Below are 20,952 nucleotides of genomic sequence, written 5' to 3' on the forward strand. Positions count from 1 at the left end.
AACTTTAAGTTCCTCTTTTCTAACATTATTTTCTTTTAGCACCTGCAATAACAGATTTATGAGTCAGAATCTTCTAACCATTTCGTTTTCTTTATTTTGCTGGTTGGTCTCACAAAATAAGTCATATCTAAAATTCACTATCACTCGTCTCCAATAAATGGCTCAAGTGTTTTATAGCTGACAATTCCTCATTTTCATCATATATGGTAAGAAGAACTCACCATTTGACACACATGTGCAAGGGTTACTTCTATGTCCACTACATTTAACTTCCACAAGGAATTCAACAAAGTATCCTTATTAAGACGAATATGCGAGTCAACATCTTCAGAGAAACTACCATCCAATTTAAATTGCTTGTGGATGTCTTCTTGAAGTTGGAGCAACTGATAAGCCCCTAAATCATATGAATTCAATATAATCAGACGTTGTTTGAAATAACTAACTTCCAAGAAGAAGCAATTGACATTTAAGGGAGGGGTTGCTAATGGAGATGTCTGTCATTATACCTTTAGCAGCTGTTAACTGTGATTTCAAAAAATGTCCTTTATTACGAACCCATTCAGCCAGAAATGGCACTCCAAGATAAAGAGCCTTTTTCCCTAGTTCTTGTGCTGCTTGTCTTGAGTATATATAGCCTATGGTATGTAACATGTCGACTCCAAAGGCTGCAAACAGAGACAAGGGTAACTAGTTAGTAATATACAATAACACGCTATAGAGAAAAGTTTGTACAATTCTATAGACATTAGTAGCACGCATAAATCATCTTAGTTCATGGCTTGTTTTGGTGGGGTCTAAATCAATCGTACAAAATTGGTTTGTAAGGTGGGGGATATCTCCCACTTATAAACAAAAAAATTTAGATTGTCTCTCATTTAATGTGAGACTCTCAACATCTTGCAAGATAGAAAGCGAAGAGAAAGCATTCCATTTATGGGAAATGTATGAGTCAACTTGTTTAAAATTTCAATGAGTGTAAAGTTGTGCTTTGAAGTTCCATGTGGAGCATTCAATATCTATGGCCTTCGATGAGAAGCAATTGCAGCATGTGTTTGGCACCAAGAAAGGCAATTAGAACACACTAACCTGCAAGAGAAAGGCGTCTGGCTTCAGATTCTGCGCGGTGGAAAAAACCCTTTTGGTCACCACGGACATATTGGCTAAGAAAATCTTTTAAAAATCTTGCTAGCTTTTCTTCCCTTTCTTTCTGAACAACCTATATTGAAGCACAAGTTTAATGTAAAATTCATAAAAAAGAGAAACTGTGGAATTGGAGTTGTGCTATTTACTTTATGTGTTCTAGTCTTCTAGAAATGTAAAGAAAGAACCTTGAAAATATAAATAAGCCTCCAAAACGTAAACTGAGCTTCTTTATTTACCCTTGTATCAAAATTACAATTGCAAAAACAAAGTTATACTGAAACTGAATTTCAAAACACGCTTGCCTTTAGCTTTTCCTGCAAATCCTCACTTTCATTAGCTAGTTCAGAAGAAGCCATCGACGCAACAGCTAGATGCCCAACATAGTCCTCAAACAATTCACTTCCAAAGAGCAGGGCGAAGACAGCCATGGGATCAAGCATAGTTTCTCTGTCAAGGAATCAATATGTTAATATTTTGTGAAAATATCTTCACCTTAAGAGAAGAAATATAGAAATTTAGTACAATAAAACAGGGTGTATACTGGTTATGTTTTGATTTTAATTGGTTATACCCTCCTAGTTTTCTTTTTCTCTTTTTCTATTCTTTTTGAGGAATTTTACTTCAGGTTTGTACTTAGGAACTTATGACTGTCATAGTTTTAAATTGCAATCCCTAACATTGCAGCAAGGACCATAACACAACCACAGAGGCTACTATAATTTTAACCTGTTGTGTTTCTAACCAGCCAAGTAAAATTATGACTCAGACACAAATCTATAATGGCTCTAGTCAAAATTAACATTATTGAGTATTGAATTGCAACAAAAATAGAAACTCTAGTACTCTGTTTCAACACTTGTTCAGGTAATGAAGTGCTGCATGATGTTATATACGGTACATCCAATGAAAGAATACGAGTCATGCAAAATGTTCAAGGAGTTTAAAGACTATATGGTCAAGCATCTGGATAGGTGGTAGGTGGTGGTATAATGTGGATCAATATTTGAAAATCTCTGAAACTTCATTGTTTGAATTCTAAGGAAGAAGAGAACTGTGAGCTTCTATTTCTAGAGGATGACGATAGTTGTCACTGGTGTTTTGAGAAATTAAACAATTTTCACATAACAGTCCATAGTTTTCACCTTGGACTTGCCTAACACTTTATACTGATGATATAAAACTTTTTCATACAATCATTCAAGCATATCTCAAGTAAATATTTGTGAAGATATAAAATAATATAATAAAAAGCTACATCATGATCATGATGAAATCTAATTAGATGATTGTATAAAAAAAATAAAATTAAGGCATAGTCTAACACATATTCAATCAATAAGTACAAAAGTTTTGAATCTAACTAGTCCTCCTTATTAATAGCAAAATAACATCAAGTTACTCAAATAATGAGATTAAGTTGAAAAGCACCATGATATGTACCTAGATACAGAATGCTTCCCATTTTGATCATACGCTCTCCTCTGTACCGCATCACTCAAAACCTGATATGCTTCGCCTAAAATCTGCAACAACATAATTTTAATCATATTGATATTATTATTCTTAAATATAAGTATTATGTCAATTATATATTTCACAACTGAATAAATAAATAAATAAATAAATAAATAAATAAATAAATAAAAATAGAAATTACCTGAAATTTTTGTGCAGCATGAGGATCGTTAAGGTTTCTATCAGGATGAACTTGCTTTGCCTGTAACAAGTAAGGAATCAAAGCATATTTATGAGATTCATCATTTACATTTGCAATTGCAATCCTCATTAATAATAATTTTCATAAATAGTAATAATACAGAAAAAAGAAAAACAAGAAATGAATGTTGAAATAATACTAAAAAAGAATTTAAAATAAAAAACCTTGTGATAATAAGCCTTGCGAATTTGGCCATCGGAGGCAGAAGGAGAAACTCCGAGAATATCGTAATACTCTGTTTCCTTCACCATCGTTGGTTCCAACAGAAGCTGTGAAGGAAGCGAAGAAAACGAAAGAAAGAAAAGAATGAATGAGAAAGCAAGATCAGTGAGTGAGTGAGTCACGAGGTGTTTTAGGCTTTACAGTTCTAAATGTATTATCATCATCACGAGAAATGCTTTTTCGCGGGAGAAAACTGTTTTTTAAGTTCTTTCTGTGCCTCTCTCATCATCATCATCATTATTCATATTTTCATATTCATTTCCATTTTTTGTCGCTAAAATATTCACATTCGTTTCATAAAGTTGGAAAAAGAGAGTGACTTTAGGAGCTGTCAGTGGGCCTTGGTTTGTACTTTCTCTGTTTTTCTTTTCTTGGGCTTCATTTGGGGCCGCTCCGCTTCGGGAATGGGGTATGTCCTCATTTCTTTATAATTACTTTTTATCGAATAAAATCAAAATCATTTCTTTTATCATTTCCAGCTCAAACACACAAAGCTGCATCTTTTTTTTTAGATGGATCGATAAAATACCACTTAAAATTCACGTACATAATTCTAAAGTTCGAATTTAAATACGACGTAGACCTTACGACCAAACTACATTATTTTATTTCATCATTTCTTTGTATATACATTTCCATCTCCGTCAACCTTAGGTTCGTGTAAAAAGAATTGGAAAAGGATCCTCAATGGTTCTAATAAGAAAATAATACGCACAAAAAACCTGAATTCGATGCATTTAGGAATTCTCCGCATTGACACTATCAAAACATCGGCGACCGTTCAAACAAAATTGAATGGTATAAATTTAAGTGCGGTATTTTGAATTACAAATTTTAAATTTGATTTTGTTGGATTATCCCATATCAATCAAACAACTATGGATGTATTGACCAGGTAAATGTAGGATTCCAAATTCCTCTATTTTATCATACAAGTCTTATATTTTGTTTAAAACCTTAGTATGTATCTCTTTTCTATTACAACCAATCAGTGCTAGAGAAGATTATTTCTCTTAACAAACTCCTTGTGTTTGTGCATAGATAAGTCATTTGAAGATGTGTTGCTACTTGCCTATGGAGAGAACAGGTGGTGACCATTTGTGGGTAGATATCATTTTAATGTTTAGAAAATCATTATAAAGAACGTATAAAAAATTGAAGATTGTAGAATAGTGGTGAGCCACGGAAAAATAATTGAGAGGGACCACTTTTGAGCTGTAGCAACCACATTGCAGGCAAAGGCCTCTTGATGGTAAAAATCACAACAGAGATAAGAAGATTAGAATGTTGAAAGAATGAGTAATTATTACAACTATTTTGCCACCACAGCATATGAACTCGGATTTGAGTTCTTCTACGAAGGGGAACGAGTGATCATCGTGTGCGACAGAACTCTAGCATATATTTACTATGATAGTTGTTCTGATTCTTTAGAGACATCTTTCATTTTAAATTTCTTCTACTATGTAAATCTCACCCATCAAAGCATAAAATGAAAGAGACCATTAAAAGTAGGCAAATTTTAAAGATTGATCGCAACAAATTGAAATTAGTTTTTTGGTACATGTAATGAAATGTCTTAACATCATACTGAAAAGTGGAAGGTGATAGCTCTTTAAATACATCATAATCACCATGAGCAACAGCTACTAGTTGATGCATCAGACTCTTGTGGTTTCTGCTTGAAGATGTTTTTTTTCACACCAGATGAGCCCTCAGCCAAGAGGCTTGGTGTCTCCAAAATCTGGAAATAACAAAAGGAATCCAAAATTGAATCAGTACTTTCATTTTCTCAAGGTGCTCTGAATTGTACTTAATGCAAATAAATAAAAGAAAAATGGTGCTTGGATAGGGGTAGCAAAACCAATTTTAATCTTATCTTTTGCTTCAAGTTAGTTTGGTTTTTGGGGGGTTTTGGAGGAGAAGGCTTTGGAGGGTTAAATTTATATTTTTATATATATTTGATTTTTAAAAAAAAATTAAAAGAACATGATATTATATGATATTTTTTTTTTAAATTAAAAGAACATGATATTATATGATATTTTTTTTTTAAATTAAAAGAACATGATTTTAAAAGAACATGATATTATATGCTCATTTATCATGTTTGCTCTTTCAAAAAAATTTAAAATATCAAATATATATTAAAATATAGGATTAGCCCTTCAAAGTATTTCCCTCCAAAACAGACCCTAAGGGTCAGGATTTATTTGATATTAAGGTTTGTAATAGGTTTAATTTGTGGCTATAGATAAATTAACAAAGATTAAATATTAACTAAAGATTAAATGGTTAAATCGTTAAGTTAATAATATTTTAACGTCTCTGCAAAAACACATAATAAAAAAAACCACATGGACTTCCATCTAACAGGTGTCACTATAGTTAAAAAGCAAGAATTAAAATTGGTAACAGAAAATATGTGAAAGGCGAAAGATTGAAGAAATTTTTTGTAAGAACTAAAATAGAAAGTTTGGACATTTATAGGGACGAAAAATATATTTAATTCTTTATTTATTTTTCTCCATTTGAGGAAATGGGGGAGAGTTGAATTTGTACCTTCACTACAAGTTCTTCAAAACACTGCTCAACATTTACTCGGGTTTTCGCACTGCATTCAGTATAAAGGCATCCATATTGCCTTGCAAAGTCCACCGCTTCCTTTTTGCTAACAACCCTTTCACTTTCCTAAAATATGAATAAGCAAACTATATTCACAAGCAATTTTTTACTGAATCAGTGAATTAAAACTTAAAGCACAAATTTTTGGTCGAGTGAAGGTATTGCACATGCAAATTCGTAAACGGTGTACCTTGTCAACTTTGTTTCCTACAAGCATCTTGATACAGTCTTGATTTGTTGAGTATAAGTCAATTTCTTTAGCCCATATATCAGATAGATTTGTAAAAGTTTCCCGCCGTGTTACATCGTACACTGTGTTCATAACCCAGATTCAATGATAGGTTTATAATATAAATTATGAACTATACGCATAGCCATGTTGCATGATTTACAGCTCAAACACATGATAAAATTCAAACAAATTAGGAAGAAAAACAAAGTACATCATCATATTCATGGGATAGCAAGCAGGAAATATAGCCAACAAATGGAGTAAATCAAGGAGCATAGCTAACAAATTGAGTAAATCAAGGAGCATACCCATAATTATTCCTTGTGCACCTCTATAATATGAACCGGTAAGTCTCAAAAACATGATAGAATTCATACAAATTAAGAAGAAAAACAAAGTACATCATCATATTCATGGGATAGCAAGCAGGAAACATAGCTAACAAATGGAGTAAATCAAGGAGCATACCCATAATTATTCCTTGTGCACCTCTATAATATGAACTGGTAAGTGTTCTAAACCTTTCTTGTCCAGCTGCACGAAGAGAAAATACAAAATTTGTAACTAACTTATTGCAGATATGGTTGAACAAACTTCTTCAAAATTTTAGTCATGTAAATTTGTAAAAAAGAGAAGTGAATTATTATACCAAGACAAGTTGTTCATCTCTGTCTATAAGAAATGCTTTATACAGCACATAGCAACTAAAACATCATACTATGCAATATGTTTTGTTAAATTTACACAGGAAACTTTCAATCTTCTGTTGAACTCAACACAATATAAATGTATAAACATTCCGATAATGACACTAAGTGCAAACTAAAGTTTACTCAGTCCTTTGACATGAATATATAGTCTATTTTGCATATTCTGATTTTAAACAACATTGTGGAGTTTGCTAAATTCTGTTGTTAAATCTTAGACATCATCCAAAGATATGTTAATCGATAATCGCCGACAGAGAAAATCCAAAAACTAAATTTTGAAAATTTAAGTTGGTATGGCATACATTGCAATTATATCACAAAACAGTGAAGTAAATGAGAGCTCTAGCACTTCCACACTCAATATGCAGCATACAGGTTTATAATAATAGGAAGAAGTTCCACACCTTAAATACTATAGAATTTTGAAAACATTAGATGAATATGAAGAATGCAGAATAGAAAAGAATCCCATAATGACGGAAAAATAACAGAATTTTGACTTTCCAATAAAATAAATCAGCATATGTCACATTACCTGTGTCCCAAATAGCAAGTTTTAACTTTTTTCCACCAATTGTAACATATTTCACTTTGAAGTCTACACCTGCATTATGTAATAAGTTTAAAAGAGTCAATGCAAACAAATGAAGAAAGTTATACTTTAACCTATAATTGAGTGACAGGTACTATAAAAAGAGTATCATGAACCACACATAAACCATCACATTTCATATGACTTCTTACACCAAGGAAAGGTGTTATCAAGGCCTTCCCCAATGAAATATAAATTTTGTTTACATTTATAGGTATAAGATGGATAATGATTCAACAACCACTATTCTGATTCTTTAATTTTTCCTAACACATACTATGAGAGAGAAGCTTTTTTTTTTTTGACAAAATGAGAGAGCTTGAAATCATTACATATAAATAATGAAAGAGTACACTAGGTAAAAAGAAGTACATGTGATACAACAAGAAATACTAGAAAATTACTAATGACGCATAGTGGAATTTCACATCACTTTTTCAAAAGATCAGATTCCCTAAACTAAGTGACGTAGTTACAAATTTCGATCGGCTAATATAAATCAGTGGCATAAATTATTTAAAGTTGATTTAGTGAATGTGTAATCCAAACTGTCTGATTTCAAATTAATGATCAAGATTATATACTACTTTATGTAGTTACATTACAGTACAACAGTGAATTTGGATCCCACTTTTTGCCTACATCCCTGCAATCTTGAATGTTACTAGTTTGATCATATATGAATACCCTGAACCAAATGAAACCTGCTGGTCAAGCCTCAAAAGTCACTACACGTCTCAAGGGTCCTTCTGTGAACAAGAACAAAAAGTCCTTAACCATGAAGCAGCTACACTACTGAGTTTAGACGTGTCTGACAGATATTGCAATAGACATTGTCACTCGTACAAAACCCTAATAATACGTGTCAGACAACTCAGACAAGTGTTCTAAAAAAAGGAAAAAATAAAAATCATCTACATCGACATTCCTCAAATACAACTACATTGAGAAACCACGAACATCTCATCCAATCTTAAAACCAAATTGCAGGAATAATATTTCCTCGGTTTCTATATACCGGTTTTATAAGATTGTTTGCAAAACCAATAAATACATTTTATTAATAAACAATTTCAAATATACCTTTACATTTTATTGACCCACCCAATCACCATTTACATTTTAACCACTATTAAGAATGATAATTAAATCCATTTATTCAAGTCTGTCCAACAAATTCCTGAATTTTTTTATAAATGAGGCCGGGAGAATGCTTAATGTAACTAGAAATTCCAAAACAACTAATAAGTAGAACTAATTTTTTCTAATAAAAAGAAACGGGAAAGTAAATTTTTTCATAAAAGGAAAGACTTAATTGCACTTTTGACCCCCTAATTTTTCAATTGCGCAATTTTGACATCCTTCTCACATGTCCAGAGTGGATATTAGTAAATTAAAAATAAAATAAAAAAACACAAACATGAGAGGGCACGTGGTTTTTTTTAATAAGCAAAATGGCATTAAAAAGAGTATAAGGGGTACTCTAACCCATTACAATATAGGTATTACCTACAAGTCAAACAAGCAATGGGGGTCGAAAACCTAATGGAAAATACATAAGGAGTGTTTTTTACTGCTCTATTAATAAACCATATCCAAGATAATGTCTTAATATTGTTGACCAACTTGGACAAATCAAGTACCCCTCCATTAAATAAAATGTCATTTATCATTCTCCAAGAGCACCAAGGAGTAGCAACCCACATCAAGTTAATAACCTTCTTGTTTTTCCTCCCTACAAACAAATTACTGAATTCTAAAAAGTGTTGGGCACCACAACTTTCACTACCCAAGGAGGCACCCATCCATTCTAAAATCTCCTTCCAGACTAACAATATGCTGCCACACGAGTAAAACAGGTGCTGGCAGGTTTCTTCCTGTTGAAAACAAAGCACACAAGCAGAGCTATGGCTATCTAATAAAACTGCTTGTTTAACCAACTCATCGCGAGTTGGAAGTCTCAAGGGCAGCAACCTCTGTCCGAAAATATGAATTTTTTATAGGACATCATTCTGCCACAAAATTTTCAACGCTCGCAAACTGGTGTTATCAGTTTCAGCAACCAGAACTTTGGAGAGTAATACCTTATAACACGAGTTAACAGAAAAACCAGTGGTGCTTTCCAGAGACCAACTCCAGCTATCTCAATCAATTAAATCTGGTCTGACCTCCGATAGAATTGATTCCAACATCCGCAATTGTATCTCTTGAGCATAATATAGAATTCCACCTCCAAGACCCCAAGTCAACTGTTCTGAATTCTAATGTCCCAATAAGGCCACACTACCATTTTTAATGATACAAGGAGTACAACTTGGGAAATTCCTCCATCAAAGGTTTGGACTCGATCCATTTATGTCTCCAAAATTCAATATCTTCTCCATTACCATGTCTACAACTGATGTTGCTCAAAAACCAATTCTCCTCTTCCATTGATTCTATTTTAATTTCTGTACAGCACTTACCATGGTAATACATACATATATTTCCCTCTTGAAAATATCAGGAAATAAATACATAATAACAATAATTCATACATTTCCTTTATGCATCTCCACACCGAAAACACCTTCTGTGGTGATGACAAACCGAGAAGAACATTGAGGCAAATGAGGAGCAAAAACAACACTAAGTCTTCTCATTTTAGTTACCCTACCACCACCCTCCTCATATTCGTCATCCATGGATAAAAAGAACCTAGAGTTAACACAATTTGCCCATGAAAGACCTAACGCAGGACAAACCCTTCGACCCGAGGAATACAACTCACTAAAATTCCCAATCCTCATTCCATTATTCAAACCTTCATCCTCACCAATAAAATCAACAACCTGATTAGTAACCAGCACAGCCAACCCAAACCTCTCCGCCAACGACTTCAATCCACCCGAAATCTTGAAAAACAGCGACGACCTTTTTCTAAGATCCAAACTAGAGTTCTCAAAATCAGACCTAAACAAAGCAGCAATAGAATCAACAACAATCACTCTCACAGGCAACAATCTAGCCTTCCAGTAAGTAAGGAAAAACTCGATTTCCGGCATTGCATCGACGAATTCGTCGGCTGAATGAACGCCACGGAGGAAAACACGGTCACAGGGATCGGAGGAGCCGAGAAGTTCGGAATGAGATGAAATGAAAATGCGGGAGAGTTGTTTTAGGCGGCGGATGGGAAAAGGGAATTCGGTGTGTATGTAGAGTGATGATGATGATAGGCCGCCGTGGGAGGGTGGAAGCTGAGCGGAGAGGACGAGTTGGAGACAGATTTGGGTTTTGCCGCTTCCGCTTTCGGCGACGAGTTCCGTTACTGATTTGCATGGTATACCGCCGTTAAGACAGCGATCTAGTATGGGACACCCCACGCTACACTTCTCGGTTCTTCGATGGAGCTTCTGCAGTAGATTATGCGCCTCCGTCTTCATCTCACTCTCGCTCTTTTTTTTCCCTCTCCGTTCTTAGAGGGAAAGTTCATGTTTTTATGTTTTTTAATTTGTAGTAAAAAAAAAAAGTTATTTAACTTATTAAGAATGTTATATCATTTTTTAAGTCTTTTTATTTTAGTATTTCATAATTTAAATGTTAATTTTTTTAGATTTTTAAAAACAAATGAAAATTTACTACAAACAACTGTTGAGAATTACAATAAACGCACGCACTCACGCTAATTAAGACGTGAAAAGTGTAATTGGGTATAGAAATAAAATAAATAAAAAAAGGCAAAATGAAAATGGAAATGAGGAATTAGTTTAGGGAGTAAAGTGAAGTAACCGATGGTAGGAGAAAGATCCTCGAAATTATCAGAGGTGAATCTGAGAAGCAGCGTGCTTTTGCCGACTCCAGAATCACCAATTAACAGAAGCTTGAATAAGTAATCGAATTCGGCGTGACTCGACGAGGAGGAAGTAACATCCATTCAGATATTGTTTTGTTTAGATTGGATCTCAGAGATATTTTCTTCGGTTCCTTGGAAAATCAAGACTTGGGTTGAATCAATTCTGTGGAATGTGGAAACAGAAGGAAAAGAAAAAGCTAAGAAGTAAAGTATTTAGTAGAAGGTTGCGGAAAGTCAAAGAAAACTTGGCGTATGCTAGCGCCGCTGAACCGTTTGGTTTTCTGAAATTACTATTTTGATCTTTTTTTTATCTTTTAATTAATTTTGGTTTTATTTGGGTCTCTATAGTGTGATTGTTTTAGTCACTTAGTCCTTTCAGTCAATTTTAATAAATAAAAAATAAGTCTACGTGTTAATTTGAACTCATGACTAACCTATACAAGTCACTCATACAAAAGTTAAAATTAGAATTTTCTTATAAAAAAGGATAAAAAAGGAAATTAGTGATTAAAATAAACAAATAAATAAAAATTATTTCTATGAGAAAGAATGATTTATTATGAGAGATATATGAATAAAATTATTAAGGTGATTGAAAGATAGACAATCTCAACCCGTTTTCATACACTCCATTGAAAGATAGACAATCTCAATTCGTTTTCATATACTCCAATCTTCTTCATCATCACCTTTTTTTTTTCTGCTCCAACCAAGAAAAACAACAAAACATTAACAAAAGAATAAAACAACAAATTCATATTTTATCACATTCAAACTCAATCCAGAACCCCAACAAATGAGATATATGATAAAAACAACAAACTCAAATTAAAAAAAAAAAAAAAAAAAAACACTTTAACTAATCTATGAAAAAGCTAGTAAACTTCAAACCTCAGGAAAACATAAATTCATGAAAAAAAAAAAAAAAGAAAAAACAGTTTAACAAAATTTGGAAAAATCTCCAATTAATTTTTTCGAAAACTAAGATATGGAAAAATATGAATTCATACTTATTCATTAAACTTTATGTTTCTATAAAGCATTTTAGATCCATTAAAGAAGAAGAAAGATTGGGTTATTAAAAATCTTAATTTTAACTTTCATATGGGTGACTCCCACAACTTAGTAACGAGTTTAAGTTGACATGTAAGCTTAACTTAATATCTTTTCAATAAAATTGATGGAAAATACCAAAGTGGCTAACAAAATTATACTTAAAGGATTAAAACAAAACAAAAAATAATTAAAGTATCAAAATAAAACCTGAAAAAAGATAATTGACTAAGAGTATTTTAGCCTAAATCGGTTGTTTGGTTCTAGTTATGCGATCAAATAAACCAAACCAAGCCAATCAAAATAACTTGGTGTCAAACTTAATTCTATGACAAATTTAATAATTCTTAATTACATTTTATAAAATTCACAATTTGATTGAAAGTTGTTATGTATATAAAATTTGACAATTATACATTGATATATCACATATCAGCAGTATATATAGCAACCTACATCTTAAAGTAGGTTTCACAAATTTGCGATTATAATTTGATAATTTACACTCACTTAAAAACAAGTTGGTATAAATTAACAAAACTCGTGTATATGAATTAAATTACACATGAAGAGTTAATATACAATTACATTTTTTTACGGTGATCTTGACTCATTCTAATGACATAAGAAATTATATATTAAAATCAAAATTTGTTGATATAACATTAACTTTCAATTCAATAATTGATTATAAAAATATTTATCCAATAATATGTTTTGAATTAGTATAACTATTAGTGTATAATTTGATTTATCTTATATATAGGATATGTGTCAATAAAGAGGAGTTTTAATATAAAAGGATGAAAATTCTAATTTAAGCTATACAATTTTACATAAATTATCGTAATTAAAAATTATTTAAGTATTATATGACGTATAATCACTACCTACCATCACTAGTATTAGATTTTATAAAGGCAAAACTCATGTTACAAAACAAGAGTGTCTTTCTATATAAACAATTTTAGATCTTTTCGTTTTTTTTAATAAGAGGTTTGAGTTTTTTCCAAAATAAGTGTGTTTGTTTTGAGAGAAGTTGAGGGAGAGAAGAAATCTCTCCTGCTTGAAAAAAGAGAAATTTTTGTGAGAGTGATATTAAAAATGTGTGGATTATACATATAACAACTATTTGTCTTCAATATACTTATATGCTTCACCATTTTTTTCAACCAATAAATCGTAGGATAATATTTATATTTAGACCACTTGTTCAAGCGATTATATCAATTCAAATAGCTTCTTCAAATTGAATCTGAAGACCTTTATCTCATAATCGTGTTCCTTAGAACACTAAACTGGCAAACACATACCACTTTGATGATTGTTAATGTGCAAGGGTGATGTCCCTAATTTGGGGAAGAAGAAGGTTTTAACAATGCATTCCATGACTAGTTTAAGACCACATCAAATGCTACATCATCTTTCACTTACGTCATTTACAAGTAATTGATGAAAAAGAACCCATATGGATTAAAAAATTAAAGAGAAATGATCAAAGTGTCACTTTTTAAAATTAAATTACTAACACTCACGATAGTTGAATCTATCAGAAAAAGTTAGAATCATATAATATTGTGAATCAATGCTTGAATATCGATTAGAAGAATACATCTAGTATTTGATATGTCTCGAACAAAATTGTTTTCGGTAGAGGGGACAACACATGGAAAACCAAAAAACGTCATGAGACCAACTTAAACTGGAAAAATAAATGAAGAGATCCAAAGGATAATTAAGTCAAAATTCAATAATTTAAAAGCTTTTGAAATGGTAAAGAAAATTTTATACATTGATATTTTCTTTGTCATGACCATCTTTCTGCTAAATAGAATACTAATGGATTGAGTCTAGCGGAAGTGGCTAGACTTCCACAACGTGGTGAATCCGAGTTTAAATATCTAATGAGAAAATTATTTATATTTAGTGTCTGACACGTTTCGAATAAGATAGTAGAGAGAACCTATTGAAAAAAAAAAACTTTATTCATTTGAGAAATTGAGATAATCTAAAACTACTTCTTTCTAAAATTTTCTAAAACGGAATTTTAATTTGTCCTTTAAAAATTGATGTATTTTTGTCTCTTGAAATTTGAAATTTCATCTGTGATCTCTAAATTTTAGTTTTGATTCTCTTTGTGTGTGTGCTATAAAAACTACAAACAAGATATTTTACAAATTAGGTTATGTTTGGTAAAATTAATCGATAACTTATAGTTGATAGTTTATAACTAGTAGCTATTAAGTTAACTCAGTGTTTCATAAAATTAGCAGTTTAATTAGCTTAAAAATGTAACATAACATAAAAAGAAACTCTTAATTAAAAATAAATTTTATCAATTAATACTTAAAATATTTTAAAAGTAGTAATTTAAAATTTATCAATTTAATATATTTTTATTTATTTTAAATTAAAATAAATTAATTAATTATTATTTACTTTAAAATAATAATCATTTTAAATTTAAATGAATTATATATAATTTAAAAATTATAACAAATAAATTATTTATTAATAAAAAATATTTTTATTTATTTTAAATTATAATAAAGGCTAAATTACATCTGCGGTCCTTTAACTTAATTTCAGGTAACGTTTTAGTCCTTTATCTTTTTTTTTTCCGAGTTGATCCTTTATTTTAATTTTAAGTGACAATTTGATATTTTATGTTTTAAAATGTCAACAATGTTGTCCTTTTTTTTTACAAAAATTCAAAAAAATCATCAAAATTTTCAAATAAAACTCATAAAATACATTATCATCTTCAATAAAATGCAAATTTAATCAAATTCATAACTTAAATCTTGAAATAAACTCATATTTTCATTCTTTATTTGATGTTGTTGGATATGAAAATATGAGTTTATTTGAATATTTGAGTTATGGATTTGATGAAATTTGCATTATATTGAAAATGATTATTAATTTTATGGGTTTTGGTTGAAAATTTTGATGATTTTTTTGAATTTTTGTAAAAAAAAAGGATAACCTTGTTGATATTTTAAAACATAAAATATCAAATTGTCACTTAAAATTAAAATAAAGGACCAATTCGGGAAAACAAAAATAAATGATTAAAACGTTAACTGAAATTAAGTTAAGGGACCACGAATGTAATTTAGCTTATAATAAATAAATCATTTTAAATTATTTACTTTACATTATTATTTAATCAAATTTTAAATTATATAAATTATTTATTTTTAACTATAATAAATAAATTAAAAAGGATAAAACAAATTAGTTACAATAATAAGAGTAAAGTTGAAAGAAAAAGTTATAAGTTAAGCTCATAAGCTATTTGAATTAGTTTATCCTATAAGCTATAAGTTCATAAATGACTGGTATTAAACAGAGTTTATAGCTTATAAGTTATATAAGTTATAAGCGTGTTTTTTTAACATTCCAAAGAGATGCATTCAAGTAACCTATGAGCTTATCATTTTTCTTCCAATTTTACTTTTATTAATTAATAAAAAAATGGCTAAATAGCATATGTGATCCCTTAACTTAATTTCAGTTAAAGTTTTAGTCATTTATCTTTTGTTTTCTCAATTTGACCTTTTATTTTAATTCTAAGTGACAATTTGATCTTTTATGTTTTAAAATGTCAACAATGTTATCCTTCTTTTTTTTTTTTTACAAAAATTCAAAAAATTCATCAAAAATTTCAAAGAAAACCCATAAAATTAATTATCATCCTCAAATTCATTAATTATTTAGACATAATTGCTTCCACGATCTCTTGACTTAATTTAATTTCAAGATACTTCATTTATTTATCTTTTTTTCCGATTTAGTCTTTTATTAAATTTTAAGTAACAATTTGATCATTTATATCTTAAAATGTCAACAATGTTATCCTTTGTTTACAAAAATTTAGAAAATTCATCAAAATCTTCAAACAAAACCCATAAAATTCAATACCAATATCAAGAAAATTCATATATTCATCAAATGCATAATTCAAATATTCAAATAAACTCATATTTTCATCTCCAACAATAGCAAATTCATAAAATAAATAATAAAAATATGAGTTTATTTGAATTTTTGAGTTATGAATTTGATGAAATTTGCATTATATTGTAGATGATAATTAATTTTATGGATTTTGTTTGAAAATTTTGATGAATTTTTGTAAAAAAAAATAATAACATTGTTGACATTTTAAGACATAAAGGATCAAATTGTTACTTAAAATTAAATAAAAAGACTAAACAAATAAATAAAAAGTGTTACCTGAAATTAAGTTAAGAGACTATGGGATCAATTATGCCATTTATTTATTATAATTTAAAATAAATAAATAAAAATATATCAGAATAATTTTGAAATTAATAAAAAAAATTAAATTACTACTTTTAAAATATTTTAAATATTAATTGATAAAATTTATTTTTAATTAAAAATATCATTTTATGTTATTTTATATTTTTAAATTAATTTGATATTAATTTTACCAAACATTTAATTAATTCAACAACTATCAGTTGTGAGTTATCAACTATAAATTATAAACTATCATCTAATTTTATCAAAGAGAGCAAGCAATCTACTTCATAGTTAGAAACCAAACTACTTCACTTTTCAAAAGGAAGACTTGCACTAAATTTTAGAAACCTTTAATGGAGTCAAAACACATATAACAAAAAGAAATATCTTTTAAGGTTCATTTAGGTCAACTTGATGGAGAAAAGATGTGAGATTTAAATAGAGAAAATAAAACTAGAGAGATTTTAAATTTATAGTAGAGAAAAAATAAATTGACTTTTTTAGAAAGATTGAAATATGTATACAATGATATTTAAATCTAAACTTTTAACAAATATTGTCTTTCATCTAAAATTCCTAGTGTTCGTGGAGAACTAAAATTAACTTAAGATTTTGATGTGCTCTTTTCTTCTCTAATTCTTTTGAAAAATTGAACTAAACAACTAAACTTAAAATAATGCATTCATTCTTTTTCTTCCATCCTCCTCCAACCATACAAAACCTTAATTGAGATATTCGTCTAAATTTATACTTTTTCTTTGCCAACTATTCTACGCTAAAAAAAAGTCATAAATTCATTCATACGAATAAAAGTCACAGCATTTATTAATATCTTGACTACCAAAAAAAATAGCAAAAGCAGCCACATATGACCGTGTTATTTTAAAACATATAATAATCAAAGCAAAATCAGCCATTGGAATTCACTTCATAGTTCATACACAATATGAAATTTCTTGTAGCATCAACAAACTAAAATAAAATACAATCAACTTAGACATATATAATATTGATGTTCCATATGTATGATATCTAATGAATTTAACCTATAGTACAAAAATCAAAGACGATAATTCTCCATCTGAACATCTTTAGCCGTCAAAGGCACATATTCTCCAAGATAAACTTCAAGATGATCAGCCAAAGCCGATTTATCAATATTCTCATGATGATAAGATTTGCAAACAAAATAAAGCACCGTTTGCAAAACAAGCCCAATCAAGAAAAAACAAGACAACAACATTAAACATAGTATACCATATCCAATTCTATCCACATAACCAAAACTCCATCTTCCATTCACCACCACAACCTTAAAAATCAACCTTATCAAAACAAATGAAACATTGAGCACCAAAAATAATAATATTGACAAACCCATTTTCCCCTTTATTAATTCCTTGCTTTTCACCATAGCTTTAATTCCATAAAAATCTTCTAACACGGTCACAACACTAGCTAGTTGCCAAATCAAAGTGAGGTAAACAAATCCAATGAAATATAGCAACATTAAAAAAATAAATAAAACAAGCATACCATTTTTTATACCAAATGTAAGTGCTAATAATATTATAACAATAAATGTTATAACATTATAAGCAAAAAAAGCAGCATAGGCACATAAAAAGGTGAGCATGAGTCTTTTCCAAACCTTAGGGACAATTTTCATGACTTTTTTGTAAGAAACATCTTTGGAAGTGAAAATTGATGCGGTTGTGTAGACAATAGCTGAGGTAGAGAGAAGAGAAAAGATGAGGAGAAAAGTGAAGTAAACTAATTTGAAAAGTAAAAGAGTGATGAATTCGGATGAGACCATGTCGGTGAGTTTTTCATATTTTGGTGTGCCTTGTTCGGTATGGTTGATTTGTTCTTCATTGTGTTCAATTTTTTTGAATATGAGATTGGAAACTTCTATGTGGAAAAGGAAGATGAAGGAAAGAGGGAGGAGAAGAGTTAAGGTGATTTTTGTGAAGATCTTTCTCCATGAAAATATTATGTTGAAGGATTCTTTGTAGCAACCAAAAAAACCAAGAAATTGCATGTCTTCTTGTTCTTTGTCCATGGTTTTGATTTTGGTTTTGGAAAAAAGATTGTGTTTGTGTTTGGTAAAGAGAGGCGGAGAAGACTATATTATTGGCAAGAGAGAATGAGTCAAACAATTATTAAGATTTTTTTATGGGTCAAATAAATCTATTTTTTACTCAATAATTATTAGGATTTATTTTTTCAATAATTATTATTAAGATTTAAGAATTTGGATTAGCACGGTCTTCTAAATTTTTGTGAACCTAATTTTTTCTTTCTTAATGAATGAATTATCGTCCTTTTTCTTTTAAACTAAATTATAATGACCGACAAATTTTTTGAGGGATGCATGTGCAAGATTGCCCCACGATATAATTTTGCTATTTTAGTATGTATAAGACAATACTAAGTACAATAACATAGCTTCAAGGTTTTTATAGTCCTTTATTCAAATTTGTAACTGACGTAGATTTTTTGTTATTTCAATTTTTAGAAGTAGAATTATATATTGATATAATTTCTATGAACTTTTTTTTAACATAAAATCTGATATCATAAATCTTCATTTATTACTCTATATATAGTTCTAAATTATAATACAATAATATATTTCTATATTATACCTAATAACATATATTTTTAAATCATATTCTTAAGATAACAAATAATGAAAAACTTTTAGAGATATAAAATTATATCTTAATGAAGTTTTATTATAAATAATAAATATATTTAAATTTAAAAGTTTGTTATAGAAAGGTTAAAAATAAAGTCTATGACATAAAAGATATGTGTGGGAATGTCATGGAAGATTTTGACATGATAGTTTAGAGCTTCATGGACTATTTTCAAAAAAAATTCACTACTTTCTAAACTTTTAATTTTAGTGATACAATTGAAGTGGTTACAAACAAAGTTGATGATAAAATGAAAGAGACTCTCCGACTCCTCTTCACTGGGAAGAGATCCATTCTATGCATACTATTTTCTATTTGTTGGACTTAAGTCTCCTTAATCCTAATTTTGACATAATTAACAAACATACAATGTTTATACATCATGTGACAAATCTAACATTTTAACTGAGTAAGATTTCATGAACAACAACTCAACACCCTACATACCTGAGATAATAGCTTGGAACTCAAGGAATCAACAAAAGTTGAAAATCTACTAAGCAAATCGATTAGGCAATCGATTCCGTAAAAGGGTTGTATGAGAATATATAGTTTGTGATTAAACAATCGATTAGACAATCGACTGGCACAATCATTGATAAAAATTGTGCAAGTCAGAGGCAAGCCTTTTAGCATGCTAATCGATTGACACATCAATTGTACACATCACAAAAACTAAAACTGATTGGATACATCGATTGACAAATAGATTGTGCAAGTCACAGGGCCAAGCCATTTAATACGCTAATCGATTGGCCAATCGATTTCGTAAATAAGATTTCATAAGGAACATGGTCTGTGACAAACATAATCGATTGGACAATCCATTGTGATAAATCCAATTGTAACAAGTTTGATATCAATCGATTAGGCAATCGATTGAACTGAACAAATTGGTAAAATCATTTTTTCAGAAACATAACACCAAATCGATTGGCACATTGATTTACTTGAAATAAGTTGAGTCCCTGTTTTAACCTAAATCGATTGACAAATCGATTGCAACAAAATTTCAAGTTACAGGGAACACTCAGTATATGGCCAAATCGATTATGTGTATTAATGTATCGATTATGTAACTTAATGAATCGACTGAGTAATCGATTGTTTTGATCTCGTTGTTGGAACAAAACACTTGGAATCGATTATGCAATCGACTCACATATAAACTACACATAATCTTCTGAAAAGTGTATTAACATCATAATGTTATGAAAAGTGTATTAAAATAATCGATTACATAATCGATTAGTTTATGTAGTTTCAAGATTCAAGAAAAACAAGACTTGCGATAATCGATTGAGCCTGTTTTATTACATTAATGAATCGATTGGGAAATCGATTTATATGTTGTTTTTCAAAAACTATATAAACAGTTTTCAATCACTTTCTCTATACGTTTGATATAACTTTTGATAACATTTTTGAACAATTTTCTCTCACATTTGAATAACCTTTGATATTGCTTTTTCAGACTCAGAACCAACATTATTCATAATCAATATAGAGCTGAAAAAGACCTCTTGAGAGAAAAAGAGAAAGATCTCACAAACACTCAAATGGACAAACAACTTCTTGCGTGAGATTCATTGCAAGTGATTGAAACCAAATCTGTATATCTTTTATATTTTCTGTAACAAACACTTTGTAAAGAAAGATCTGATAAAAATCCAGTAGTGAAACTGGTAGCTATCTTTATTGTTGAGAGGGCTCATCAAGAAGAAGCTTTGTTGTGATCTTGGAAGAGTTTGGTAAGAAACTCTGGGATACAGTGGTTGATCAAAATCCAGTAGTGAAACTGGTAGCTATCTTCATTGTTGAGAGGGCTCATCAAGAAGAAGCTTTG

The 20,952-nt window shown here is 29.8% G+C and overlaps 4 protein-coding genes across 4 annotated transcripts in view; all 4 read right to left on the reverse strand.

The window, feature by feature from the left end:
* Positions 1-3,358, reverse strand: part of LOC101495550 (chaperone protein dnaJ 10) — a 5,545-nt gene extending 2,187 nt beyond the window's left edge. The window contains exons 1-8 of the mRNA XM_073367212.1: positions 3,028-3,358; positions 2,804-2,863; positions 2,587-2,669; positions 1,449-1,593; positions 1,090-1,219; positions 510-668; positions 222-397; positions 1-42 (exon numbers count right to left, since the gene is read on the reverse strand). The exon at positions 1-42 is cut by the window's left edge and continues 1 nt beyond it. Coding sequence (XP_073223313.1) covers positions 1-42; positions 222-397; positions 510-668; positions 1,090-1,219; positions 1,449-1,593; positions 2,587-2,669; positions 2,804-2,863; positions 3,028-3,114 — 882 coding nt within the window. The 5' untranslated portion in view covers positions 3,115-3,358. The remainder of the gene's footprint in view (positions 43-221; positions 398-509; positions 669-1,089; positions 1,220-1,448; positions 1,594-2,586; positions 2,670-2,803; positions 2,864-3,027) is intronic.
* A 1,215-nt stretch (positions 3,359-4,573) lies between these two features.
* LOC101496214 (ras-related protein RABC1-like) lies at positions 4,574-11,351 on the reverse strand. Its single transcript, XM_004498315.4, has 6 exons — positions 11,013-11,351; positions 7,188-7,256; positions 6,411-6,476; positions 5,901-6,022; positions 5,648-5,776; positions 4,574-4,829 (listed from the first exon to the last, which is right to left on the reverse strand). Exons 1-6 carry the CDS (start codon positions 11,155-11,157, stop codon positions 4,716-4,718), a joined length of 645 nt encoding a protein of 214 aa, XP_004498372.1. The 5' UTR covers positions 11,158-11,351; the 3' UTR covers positions 4,574-4,715.
* LOC101495881 (DNA repair protein XRCC3 homolog) lies at positions 6,411-10,982 on the reverse strand. Its single transcript, XM_027333276.2, has 3 exons — positions 9,329-10,982; positions 7,188-7,256; positions 6,411-6,476 (listed from the first exon to the last, which is right to left on the reverse strand). Exon 1 carries the CDS (start codon positions 10,664-10,666, stop codon positions 9,776-9,778), a length of 891 nt encoding a protein of 296 aa, XP_027189077.1. The 5' UTR covers positions 10,667-10,982; the 3' UTR covers positions 6,411-6,476; positions 7,188-7,256; positions 9,329-9,775.
* A 5,948-nt stretch (positions 11,352-17,299) lies between the features above and the next one.
* On the reverse strand, positions 17,300-18,547 carry LOC101496539 (uncharacterized). Its single transcript, XM_004498316.3, has one exon. The coding sequence runs from the start codon at positions 18,464-18,466 to the stop codon at positions 17,465-17,467; it is 1,002 nt and encodes a 333-aa protein (XP_004498373.1). The 5' UTR covers positions 18,467-18,547; the 3' UTR covers positions 17,300-17,464.
* Positions 18,548-20,952: the final 2,405 nt, after the last annotated feature.

The sequence above is a fragment of the Cicer arietinum genome, chromosome 4 (assembly GCF_000331145.2).
Source record: "Cicer arietinum cultivar CDC Frontier isolate Library 1 chromosome 4, Cicar.CDCFrontier_v2.0, whole genome shotgun sequence".
NCBI classification, from domain to species: Eukaryota; Viridiplantae; Streptophyta; class Magnoliopsida; order Fabales; family Fabaceae; genus Cicer; species Cicer arietinum.

Excerpts from the sequence above, each read along its gene's own strand:
- LOC101495881 (XM_027333276.2), bottom strand. The coding sequence starts at position 10,666 with ATGAAGACGGAGGCGCATAATCTACTGCAGAAGCTCCATCGAAGAACC.
- LOC101496214 (XM_004498315.4), bottom strand. The coding sequence starts at position 11,157 with ATGGATGTTACTTCCTCCTCGTCGAGTCACGCCGAATTCGATTACTTA. Across the intron at positions 6,477-7,187 it reads ACTTGCTATTTGGGACACAG|CTGGACAAGAAAGGTTTAGA; the intron begins GTAATGTGACAT and ends CTCTTCGTGCAG. Across the intron at positions 5,777-5,900 it reads TAGGAAACAAAGTTGACAAG|GAAAGTGAAAGGGTTGTTAG; the intron begins GTACACCGTTTA and ends TTCATATTTTAG.
- LOC101496539 (XM_004498316.3), bottom strand. The coding sequence starts at position 18,466 with ATGGACAAAGAACAAGAAGACATGCAATTTCTTGGTTTTTTTGGTTGC.